This window comes from Pelophylax lessonae, assembly GCF_965119305.1.
Source record: "Pelophylax lessonae genome assembly, chromosome: 1".
Lineage (NCBI taxonomy): Eukaryota > Metazoa > Chordata > Amphibia > Anura > Ranidae > Pelophylax > Pelophylax lessonae.
In genome coordinates this window covers 302,075,841-302,088,726 of record NC_138768.1, presented here as the reverse complement: position 1 = coordinate 302,088,726, position 12,886 = coordinate 302,075,841, and the positions used below count along the sequence as shown (strand labels likewise).

At 40.5% G+C, this 12,886-nt stretch overlaps 1 protein-coding gene across 2 annotated transcripts in view; it reads left to right on the top strand.

Moving 5' to 3' along the window:
• Positions 1-12,886, top strand: part of SLC8B1 (solute carrier family 8 member B1) — a 102,550-nt gene that overhangs the window by 46,293 nt on the left and 43,371 nt on the right. For both annotated transcript variants that reach the window (XM_082268658.1, XM_082268659.1), the window contains one exon: positions 1,890-2,042. In XM_082268658.1, coding sequence (XP_082124784.1) covers positions 1,890-2,042 — 153 coding nt within the window. The remainder of the gene's footprint in view (positions 1-1,889; positions 2,043-12,886) is intronic.

Sequence of the window (12,886 nt, the reverse complement as noted above, 5' to 3'; positions counted from 1 at the left end):
AGACTTTGATTGCCAAATGAAATGTGAAATTTTCCACAGTCCTTCTGGGGAGCCATGCCATCTGCTGGTGTTGGTCCACTGTGTTTTATCAAGTCCAAAGTCAGCTCAGCCCTTTACAAGGTAATTCTAGAGCACTTCATGCTTCCCTCTGCTGACCAGCTTTATGGAGATGCTGATTTCATTTTCCAGCAGGTAACTTGGCACTGCAGCTGTCCACACTGCCAAAAGTACCAATACCTGGTTTAATGAACATGGTATCACTGTGCTTGATTGGCCAACAAACGCGTCTGACCTAAACCCCATAGAGAATCAGTGGAGTATTGTCAAGAGGAAGATGATTGACAACAGACCCAACAATGCAGACGAGCTGAAGGCCGCTATCAAAGCAATCTGGGCTTCCGTAACACATCTGCAGTGCCACAAGCTGATCCCCCTCCATGCCATGCCGCATTGATGCAGTAATTCATGTAAAAGGAGCCCCGACCAAGTATTAAGTGAATACTATACTGTACATGGACAAACTTTTCAGTAAGCCAACATTTCTGTATTAAAACATTTTTTTTATTGGTCTTCTGTAATATTTACATTTTCTGAGATGCTAAATTTGGGGTTTTCACTAGCTGTAAGCCATAATCCTCAAAATGAAAAGAAAGAAATGATTGAAATATATCACTCATATATACACATGTGTAACACATCTATATAAAATATATGCGTTTCACTTTTTGAATTGAATTACTGAAATAAATTAACTTTTTGATGATATTCTAATTTTATGAGATGCACCTGTATATTCTGGTCAGAGGTCTAGGAGGCAGCGTAGGAAAGGAGAGTGGGAGGGGGGTTTCTGTAAGATGGGAATATAATGTGGAGATAATGCCTGGGGCATGAGGATCTGAGTTAGATACCTTCAAAAATCGCCAAACTAGTTAGGGAAAAATGTGTGCCAGTATAAGGAGCGAAGAAGTGAGATATCTGTAAGTATTAAAATATTTCCCTTGCTGGAAGTTGGACTGGATCTTGCAGGACAGAGAGTAATTTCTATATTTTTGTTTCTTTAAGACCTTTTGCTTTTAGAAAATATGCAATGATCTGCGGGCTTTATGTATTTTTATGGCCAAAAATACAGATTTGTACACGTGTGCAAAAAAATGAGAAAATTGCTCTAGAACTAAAGTAGGTAAAATATGTCAGTAATTGGAGTCCACATTTTGACATTCTGATGAAAAGACCTGATAATGGAAAGAAAAAAAAAATACACTTTTATGTATGGATAAAATTGTTGATCATAGGGGGAAGGAGAGCCAGCATGAATGGAAGGGGGCAGGACAGGCCATAGGGGGAAGAAGAGCCCGGCATGAATGGAAGGGGACAGGACAGGCCATAGGGGGAAGAAGAGCCAGCATGAATGGAAGGGGGCAGGACAGGCCATAGGGGGAAGAAGAGCCAGCATGAATGGAAGGGGGCAGGACAGGCCATAGGGGGAAGAAGAGCCCGGCATGAATGGAAGGGGGCAGGACAGGCCATAGGGGGAAGAAGAGCCAGCATGAATGGAAGGGGGCAGGACAGGCCATAGGGGGAAGGAAAGCAGGCATGAATGGAAGAGGGCAGGACAGGCCATAGGGGGAAGAGCAGCAGACAGGGTTATCGTGGAGGAAAATGGTCAGAAAGGGGAAAAATGGGTAGTCCAAGGGACAACTTTAGAGGAAACTGGGTTGTTAGATTTACAGGTTATGTCAAAGATATCAACAAACTAGCCCAATATGGGCCGAATCTCATTCCCTGTAGTTTGGTAGGCTCATCTTATATAGAATTTTGGAAGTAATCTAACCTTTATAAATGATTAACTTTTGGATTTACTTGAGCCCTGTGGTGTTTGTTTTGTGCAGTGTCAAGAGGTGGGAAAGGTAAATGTTTCTCTTCGCTGTGACTTCATCAAAAACACACGGGATTGCATTGACAGTGATGGATACTTTAGTTACCTGGATGGGGCATTCTGCAGCTTTCCTTCATCACTCTTTCCACTGGCTATCTTCTTGTATGTAAGTATATATTTATGTCAACCTAGCAATGATTAACTCTGTAAGTGCTTGTGTAAGACTTCATTTGGAATTTATATTGCCAAGACTGGGAAAGCTCACGCAAGATCGTTTGTAGCAAAAGGATGGCTATGCATTTTGCTTCCTCATTCATTTGATCATCACATGGGCTAGAGACCTATTTTAATAAGACAAGGCATATTAATGTTTATATTCTAGGTAACCCATAGCATCTAGACAGATTTCAGCTTACTATAGTCATAGGATACAATAGAAGAAATGTGTCTATCCTGGCTTATGCATAACCATTGTGCTTACCCTTGCCTTTCTAAAGGAGAACAAGAGTTTATTAAATACAGTGCTGCTTTAAACAAAACCTAACAACATCGAATTCCCCTCTATTCCCTATATTAGGAAACCCCCAATTTTCACCGGGTCTAGATAGACAGGGTTTTAAGAACTTAAGAGAAACTGACCAAGAACAGGTATCAGCATTTTTACTAGAAAATAAATGGCCATCACTTAGAAAGCTGATGGATAAAGAAGGGTCCTTTAATCTCTCTTTCTGGCCGGCTAATCAGCTATAACATTTCTTAGCCTCACTACCAAATGCAGAAAGCTTTTAGACCACTTACAAGTTTCGAGAAATACTGCGAGGCCCCTGGTGATTCATCGCATACCCTATCAATCACATATAAAATATTAAGTACACCTGCAGAACAACCAAGGCTTTCTTGGATAGAGAATTGGGAAAGAGATCTAAATCAAGTTTTTACGAGTGATCAGAAACAGCGGATCCTTGAGTTCTTTTTAAACCAGCGAGATATACGAAAATACATGAAACCAACTTTAAGATTCTCACTAGGTGGTATTTCACACCAGATAAACTATATAAAATGTATCCACAAGAGAAGGACAGATGCGGGAGGGAGAAGGGCACATTCTTCCATATTTTTTGGGAGTGTACAAAGATGAGACCATTTTGGTCGGGAGTAAGCTCTCTAATTCAGATGTTTACAAATCATAATGTTGAGGAGGACACGGCCTTCTTCCTCCTGCATGTATCTGAAATCCCGATAAGAGAGTAATTTATTATCCCCCACCTGCTAGACATGTATAGAATTATATTGGAAAAAACCACAACCCCGTCAGTATCAGAATGGGCAAGGAAAGTGGAATACATTAATAAAATGGAAGATCTGGTTTGGTCTTCACATTATAAACAGGAAAGATATAAAAACATATGGGGCGCATGGAACCGGTTTATTACCTCAGAAGAGGGTAAGGCACTCTTGACAAATGAGATGGGGCGAATGTAGGAAGAAAAGGAGGTGAGGTGGTTGTATCCTCCATCTTGGGTAATAAGGGAGAGTAGATGTCCCTCTCCCCCTTTTTTTTGTTTTTTTTGTTTTGTGGGTTGTGTTTGTGGGTTGTGTTTATGGGTAGTGATGATGGGTTATCCCGGATTAGTAGAAGAGACCGAATTGAAAAGGAACAGAGTAGCAGTATCATAGGAAGACAGGAGGAAAAGAGTAATCTCAAGATATAAATAGGAGAAAAGTTGTATAAAATAATAATAATGCGTAATACTTGGGATAAATTGTATGATATAATAACGTAGGAACGTAGGATATGAACTTCCTTGAGAATGGAATAGACTCCTTATGGTAGATAAAACCTGTATCCTTGATGCTCCGTTTATGATGTATATATTGGTTCTCTTCTTTGTGTTTTATGGAGAAAATTTAATAAAGTAATATTGGGAAAAAAAAATACAGTGCTGCTAAATTGCGGTACCATTTTACCTCCTACTTACTTCAAATAGGAGAGCAGTTAGCAGGTGCCTGACACACATATTTTGGTCATGCCCAAATGTCAGCCCTTCTGGGAGCCTGTGATCTCTATGACTAGCCAGCTTACCCAGCAGTTTTCATTTTGGCAGCAAATTTCGATATAGTTTTAGTCATAGTCTTTTGACTAAAATGGCATTTTAGTTTTAGTCAATATTTTAGTCTTTTGCCTAAAATGCTATTTTAGTTTTAGTCATATTTTAGCCATCTAAATTGCTTTAGTTTTCGTCCTATTTTAGTTGACTAAAATCTCATACATTTTAGTCAACTACAAATCGAATGGGTTTAGGTAAATTGTAATGCATTATTTAAACATTTCTTTAGAATTTCCAAACAAATTATATACTCCTGGAGTAAAAATCTAATAATATGTTATTATTTATGGTATTAAGGTTTGAACATGCACTACAGACACAGATTAAGGGTCCTTTCACACAAACGATCCGATCAGATCCGCCTGTCAGTTTTTTAGGCGGACCTGATCGGATCCTCCATGCATCTCTATGGGGCAGCGGATGTCAGCGGTGACATGTCGGCTGACACCCACTGCCATCCGCATCCGATCCTGTCTGTGAAATCCAGACGGATGGAAACCCTATTTTCCATCCATCCAGGGGATTGGATCGGATGAGAATGGACAGGCAGTCCGTTCTCATCCGATTCCCCCATAGAGAGCAGTGGGGCTCTGGCACCTCCCTCTATGCACACAGAGCGGAGACGGAGCTGTCATCCGCCTGCTCAGCGAGGATCGGCGGATTGATCCCCCGCTGAGCAGAGAACGGTCCGCACCGGACAGCGGACCATGTGAAAGGAGCCTTAACCATTGTGATGTATAACGACCTTCTAAATAAAACCAAGTTTCATTATATATTTCAATATTCAAAATATTTCTTTTTGACAAACAGAAGTGCAACTTTAAATACAAAAAAAACAATAAACTGTAAACTATTGGCTGTAATGCCATTGCACATATTACCGGATTATATTACCAACATTAAATATTAAGAAAAGCCTTTTTCTTAATTTTTTTTTCTCTTTCGATAGCTTAGTAGATAGCTCTTACTTATGCTTATGTGGTAGTGCAATACATGTTTAAACTTTATTATTATTGCAGGCTCTGGATGGAATTGTGTTGCCAATTTAGAAATGGCCAGCAGAGTATTAATTTTGATGTCAATTTTCAATTTAGTTTTAGTCATAGTCTTTTGACTAAGTTGTCATCTTAGTTTTAGTCGTATTTTAGTCATCTGACTTGTTTTAGTTGTATTTTAGTAGACTAGAATAGTGTTCATTTAGTTGACGAAAATATTTTAGTTGACAAAATTAACACTGTTACCAGGTCGATGTAAGCCAAAATCCAGCTGCATGCATCTGCCACCTAATTCAAAATATGAAGCCTCTCTTACCATTCAGATGTTTAAATGCAGCAAAAGCCTGTAAACCCCTATTGTGGAAAGGGAATGCTTAACGTTTCATAATAATCATGGGAACTGAACATTTTTTAAAAAAAATTAATCTTTCAATGTTCATAATTCATTCTACCATGGGTTGCAAATATACTGGAGGGTTTTTGCCTTAATGCTGTAAATGCTTATCGTATTAATTTAACCACTTAAGCCCCGGAAGATTTTACCCCCATTCCGACCAGGGGGTATTTTGCGATTCGGCACTGCGTAACTTTAATGGAGAATTGCGCGGTCGTGCGACGCTGTACCTAAACGAATTTGGCGTCCTTTTTTTCCCACAAACAGAGCTTTCTTTTGGCGGTATTTGATCACCTGTGCGATTTTTTGATCACGCGCTATAAACAAAAAAAGAGCGTCCATTTTGCAAAAATAGCAATATTTTTCCCTTTTTTTAATATGAAATTCCCCCAAAAAAAAATGTAAAAATCAAAATTTTTTAAAATTTTCGGCCAATTTGTTTTATGCTACCTATGTTTGGTAAAAAAAATCGCAAAAAGCGTATTTTGATTGGTTTGCGCAAAAGTTATTGCGTTTACTAACTAAGGGAAAGATTTTTGTCATTTTTGTTGTTTTTTTTTTTAACGCGTAATGGCGGCGATCTGCGATTTTTTTTTGCGGTACTGCGACATTGCGGCGGACAGATCGGACCCTTGACTGACATTTTTGACACTTTTGGGGTTACCAGTGACATTTCTACAATAATCAGTGCTATACATATGCACTGTTACTGTAAAAATACACTGGTAGTGAAGGGGTTAACTTTATTTGAGAGGGAGGGGCTGTGTGTGTCCCTAGGGGCGTGATTCTAACTGTGATTGGCTGGGGCTTCAGCTGTATGCAGAGTGATCAACGGATCTACATAGTAGATCCATGTGATCAGCTCTCATACAGCGAGGAGAATGACAGGCAGCTTGTTTACACAAGCTGCCTGACTTTCTCCCTCTCCCCCGCCGATCGCAGAGTGGCCGGCGGACATCGGGTCCGCCGGTCACACGCGCGGGGGGGTCCGTGACCACTCGGGAGCGGGAGCGCGCCTCCGGGGGCGCGCGCTCGCTCCCTAGACCCTCACAAGCTAGTGACGTAGCCCTACGTCACTTTGCCTGTGAGGGGCTGACCGCCGACGTAGATAGTCGTGCGGCGGTCGGCAAGTGGTTAAAGCATTTGTAGGACCATGTTACATACATAGTTACATAGTTAATCTGGCTGAAAAAAGACACAAGTCAATCTAGTTCAACCAATAGAAGGGGAAAATAAATAAATAAATATATATATAATATCATCTCACAAAAGTGAGTACACCCCTCACATTTTTGGAAATATTTTATTATATCTTTTCATGTGACGACACTGAAGTATTGACACTTTGCTACAATGAAAAGTAGTGAGTGTACAGCTTTATATAACAGTGTAAATTTGCTGTCCTCTCAAAATTACTCAACACATAGCTATTAGTGTCTAAACCGCTGGCAGTCAAAGGGAGTACACCCCTAAGTGAAAATGTCCAAATTGGGCCTAATTAGCCATTTTGCCTCCCCGGTGTCATGTGATTTGTTAGTGTTACAAGGTCTCAGGTGTGAATGGGGAGCAGGTAAATTTGGTATTATCACTCTCACTCTCTCATACTGGTCCCTGGAGGTTCAACATGACACCTCATGGCAAAGAACTCTCTGAGGGTCTGAAAAAAAGAATTGTTGCTCTACATAAAGATGGCCTAGGCTATAAGAAGATTGCCAAGACCCTGAAACTGAACTGTAGCACGGTGGCCAAGACCATACAGTGGTTTAACAGGACAGGTTCCACTTAGAACAGGTGTCAACGTGGTCGACCAAAGAAGTTGAGTGCACGTGCTCAGTGTCATAGCCAGAAGTTGTCTTTGGGAAATAGACATTTGAGTGCTGCCAGCATTGCTGCAGAGGTTGAAGGGGTGAGGGGTCAGCCAGTCAGTGCTCAGACCATACGCCGCACACTTCATCAAGTTGGTCTGCATGGCTGTCGTCGCAGAGGAAGCCTCTTCTAAAGATGATGCACAAGAAAGCCTGCAAACAGTTTACTGAAGACAAGCAGAATAAGGACGTGAATTACTGGAACCATGTGCTGTGGTCTAAGGAGACCAAGATAAACTTATTTGGTTCAGATAGTGTAAAGTGTGTGTGGCGGCAACCAGGTAAGGAGTACAAAAACAAGTGTGTCTTGCCTATAGTCAAGCATAGTGGTGGGAGTGTCATGGTCTAAGGCTGCATGAGTGCTGCTGGCTCTGGGGAGCTAAAGTTCATTGAGGGAACCATGAATGCCAACATGTACTATGACATACTGAAGCAGAGACTGGGCCGCAGGACAGTATTCCAACATGATAAACTGTCGGTGCTATATAAATACTATATAATAATAATAATAATAATGACTGCAAACACACCTCCAAGACGACCACTGCCTTGCTAAAGAAGCTGAGGGTAAAGGTGATGGACTGGCCAAGCATGTCTCCAGACTTAAACCCTATTAAGCATCTGTGGGGCATCCTCAAACGGAAAGTGGAGAAGGTCATGGTCTCTAACATCCACCAGTGCCGTGATGTCGTCATGGAGGAGTGGAAGAGGACTCCAGTGGCAACCTGTGAAGCTCTGGTGAACTCCATGCCCAAGAGGGTTAAGGCAGTGCTGGAAAATAATGGTGGCCGCACAAAATATTGACACTTTGGGCCAATTTTGGACATTTTAACTTAGGGGTGTACTCACTTTTGTTGTCAGCGGTTTAGACAGTAATGGCTGTGTTGAGTTATTTTGAGGGGACAGCAATTTTACAGTTCTACAAGCTGTTCACTCATTACTTTACATTGTAGCAAAGTGTAATTTCTTCAGTGTTGTCACATGAAAAGATATAATAAAATATTTACAAAAATGTGAGGGGTGTACTCACTTCTGTGAGATACTGTGTGCATGTATGTGTGTGTGTGTGTGTGTGTGTGTGTGTGTGTCCAGAGGAGGGCAAAGAAAAAAACCCCAATTAAGCATGAACCAATTTGCTCCAGCAGGGGAAAGCATTCCTTCCTAATCCCCCAAGAGGCAATCAGATATTCCCTGGATCAACTTTACCTATAAATATTGGTATATGTGTATCTAGGAAAGAATCTAGGCCTTTCTTAAAGCAATTTACTGAGCTGGCCAGAACCAGCTCTTGAGGGAGTCTTTTCCACATTTTCACAGCTCTTACTGTGAAGAAACCTTTCTCTTTTTGGAGATGAAATCTCTTTTCCTGCAGATGTAAAGACGTGCCCCCTTGTCCTCTGTGATGACCCTAAAGCGAATAACTTACTACCAAGTTCACTATATAGACCACGTATGTATTTATACATGTTGATCATATCCCCCTTAATCTCCTCTTCTCAAGAAAGCATAAATTCAGTTCCTCTAATCCTTCCTCATAGCTGAGCTCCTCCATGCCTGTAATCAGTTTGGTGCTCTTCTCTGCACTTTCTTAAGTTCCCCACATTTTTTTTTTTTAAATTGATGCCCACAACTAACTGCATATTTCAGGTGAGGTCTTACTAATGATTTGCTTAAAAATGTACCATATAAATCATACGTTACAAAAGTGCGCTAATATAACCAAGAGAACAAAAATGTCCATATGTGAAAACAATTGAAATCAACAACTGAATAAAAGTCTTTGCATCCAAAAAAGAGTGTTCTCAAATCAAGGAAAACCAACTGATGAATGGTGGGTATTTAGGGAGTGATGAAAGGTGGGTGTAACCTCTTCCCAAACAGCAATCCAAAAAAGTGACTTTTTGAAAAAGCATATACTTTTGTGATGACACCCAGTGATAGGAGTGGACTCTTACTACATTCAAGAGAGATGAAAGCGTGTACTGTGATATCCAAGAGTCCAAATGGTCAGATAGATGGAATGGAATCCCAACTGGAATGGATCAATCGTCAGCTTCTCGGTTGGGGGGATCTATAGGCTTCCAGGGGTAGGGATGCCACCAAGGAGATCATACCAAAGAGAAGAAGGGACTAATAGTGCATTACCTCCAAATTTATTGATAAAATGAAGTGGAATTACACTTGCAAGATCCAAAACGATAAACCGCATACACTTATTAAAGTCGCGGTCGCCTGCATTGCGATACGAGACATATAGCAGCACGGCTGGCTCCCCCCGACGCATTTCCACTGATGAGTCGGCTTCTGGGACTGGAACTGAAGCCGTGCTGCTGTCATCTCTCATAAATACATAAACGAATGGAGACTTCCGGAGCGGCCGCGGCAGGGACCCGGAAGTGCTGTGACGCACTTCCGGTATCGTTATCAGCCTATCATAGCGGTCACAAGCAGGAAGCACTTCTCGTGACATCGGACCATGAAAGGAAATACTCTTCCCGATCTTTCTGTGTCTAGATTGTCTCTCAGAGCTCAATCTCAGAAGTCCATCTCTATTTCAACGTCCTAGGAGGCTCCTAGAAAGAAGCAAAAGACCATATAGACCTCCACTGTATTACGGACGCTATATAGAGATAAAAATGTGGATGTGGTCTACAGTATGTGGGGAGGACGATTAGAACCTCAAGTATTAGAATAGGTGAACACCTTACAAACATACAACAAGGGTTCCCTGGACACAGACTCTCGACTCATCACGACAAGTGTCACCAAAGAAGTTATTCTAAATTGAAGGCTGTCGTGATTGAGAGTTATTCCCCCCATTGGAGAGGGAGTGACATGAAGAGAAGCATCTCCAGGAGAGAAACTTTCTGGGTACATGAATTAAAATGTTACCAGCCTTGGGGTATGAATGTGGAATGGGACATTAATGCTCACATCAACAATCACTAGTCCCACCACATAGGAGCTATGCAAACATTCCACCAAGACAGCCTTTTCCCTTCCCCATGGGACCCTTCCCCTTCCCTCTCCCTGTGGAATAATCAGGCATGTAGAGCACATATGGTATCAAAAATAATATGGTTTTAAATTATTGATTTTTGTATATATGTATACATGGCAGCGAATGGAGACTCTCGTTGTTTGGCCCTAGCGAGGTATTGGTTCCGAATAGCTACTTTTGCCACCTGAGTTTTTATTCCCATTTTATAGATTTTTAACATCTTTTTAACGTATTTAATTTAATTTTTATATTTTTTGATTTTTTCGGGTTTTCATTTTATTTTATTTTATCTTTATTTTATTTTTATTTTAATTTTATGTATATTAATTTCTATTTGATTTTATTTTCATTTATATTTTTATTTTATTTTTCATTTATATTTATTTTTATTTATATTTTTATTTTCATTTTCATTTTTTATTCTTATTTTATTTTTATTTTTATTTTCATTTTTTTTTTCCTTTTTTTTTTTTTTTTCCTTTTCTCTTTTAAATGTTATTATACAACACTCATCAGTTTGAGGATTTTTATCCAATGATGATCCTTTTTAAACATCAAAGGTTTTTCATTTTTAAATCATTTTTTATCTCTATATAGCGTCCGTAATACAGTGGAGGTCTATATGGTCTTTTGCTTCTTTCTAGGAGCCTCCTAGGACGCTGTAATAGAGATGGACTTCTGAGATTGAGCTCTGAGAGACCATCTAGACACATGAAGATCGTGAAGAGTATTTCCTTTCATGGTCCGATGTCACGAGAAGTGCTTCCTGCTAGTGACCGTTATGATAGGCTGGTAACGATACCGGAAGTGCGTCACAGCACTTCCGGGTCCCCGCCGCTGCCGCTCCGGAAGTCTCCATTCGTTTATGTATTTATGAGAGATGACAGCAGCACGGCTTCAGCTCCAGTCCCAGGAGCCGACTCATCAGTGGAAACGTGTCAGGAGGAGCCAGCCGTGCTGCTATATGTCTCAGATCGCACTGCAGGCGACCGTGACTTTAATAAGTGTATGCTGTTTATCGTTTTGGATCTTGTAAGTGTAATTCCACTTAATTTTATCTATAAATTTGGAGGTAATGCACTATTAGTCCCTTCTTCTCTTTGGTAGGATCTCCTTGGTGGCATCCCTACCCCTGGAAGCCTATAGACCCCCCTAACCGAGAAACTGACGATTGATCCATTCCATTTGGGATTCCATTCCATCTATCTGACCATTTGGACTTTTGGATATCACAGTACACGCTCTCTTGAATGTAGTAAGAGTCCACTCCTATCACTGGGTGTCATCACAAAAGTATATGCTTTTTCAAAAAGTCACTTTTTTGGATTGCTGTTTGGGAAGAGGTTACACCCACCTTTCATCACTCCCTAAATACTCCCTAAATACCCACCATTCATCAGTTGGTTTTCCTTGATTTGAGAACACTCTTTTTTGGATGCAAAGACTTTTATTCAGTTGTTGATTTCAATTGTTTTCACATATGGACATTTTTGTTCTCTTGGTTATATTAGCGCACTTTTGTAACGTATGATTTATATGGTACATTTTTAAGCATTTCCAATTTTTCACAGTGCTGCTTTTACACTTCATTTATTGGTTTGCGCACCTTTTTCTGTATTCACACTTACTAATGATTTGTACAGGGGCAAAATGTAATGTCTCTGCAGTCCATGCCTCTCTTAATACAAGAAAGGATTTTCCTCGCTTTGGAAACCGCAGCTTGGCATTGCATGCTATTATTTAACTTATGATCTACCAGAACAAACCGATCCTTCTCCACCATTGACTCCCCCAGCTTTTTTCCTCCTAGTATGTATGATGCATGCATATTCTTAGCCACCAAGTGCATAACTTTACATTTATCAACATTAAACCTCATTTGCCACATAGTTGCGCAATTAAACGGTGCATTGAGGTCAGCTTGTAAGTTGGAGACCTCCTGTAAAGAAGTTATTTCACTGCAAAGCTTGGTGTCGCCTGCAATGACTGAAATGGTACCTTTAATCCCAGACCCTATATCATTTATAAAGATATTAAAAAGTAAGGGTCCCAACACTGAACCTTGGGGTACACCACAGATAACCTTAGACCATTCAGAGTAAGAATCATTAACCACTACTCTCTGAATTCTATCTTTTAGCCAATTTTCTATCCATTTACAAACTGATCTTTCCAAGCCTGTAGACTTCACCTTACACATTAGCCGTGTGTGGGGAACTGTGTCAAACGTTTTGGCAAAATCTAAATATACCACGTCCACAGCCACCCCTCTGTCCAAGGTTTTACTTACCTCCTCATAAAAGGAAATATGATTTGTCTAACAACTTCTGTCTTTCATGAATCCATGCTGTCTGTTACTTAGAATATTTTTTCCCAGCAAGAACTCATCTATGTGGTCTTTTATTAAACTCTCCAATATCTTACTGACTATAGAAGTATACAGTATTATTTAATACTAGACATTAAGCCCGTTAAATTAACGGGCGCTAGAACATAGAGCCGCATGACGTAGCTAGCTCTGTGCATAGCGTCCCTGTTGCCCTAGCAACATCGGGGACATGCGCAGAGCTGACCGAGCGGCTCTCACGTGACATCGCTCACCCACCGCCACTTGTAACAGCCACTGCCACTTTGCAGTAAGTCCACA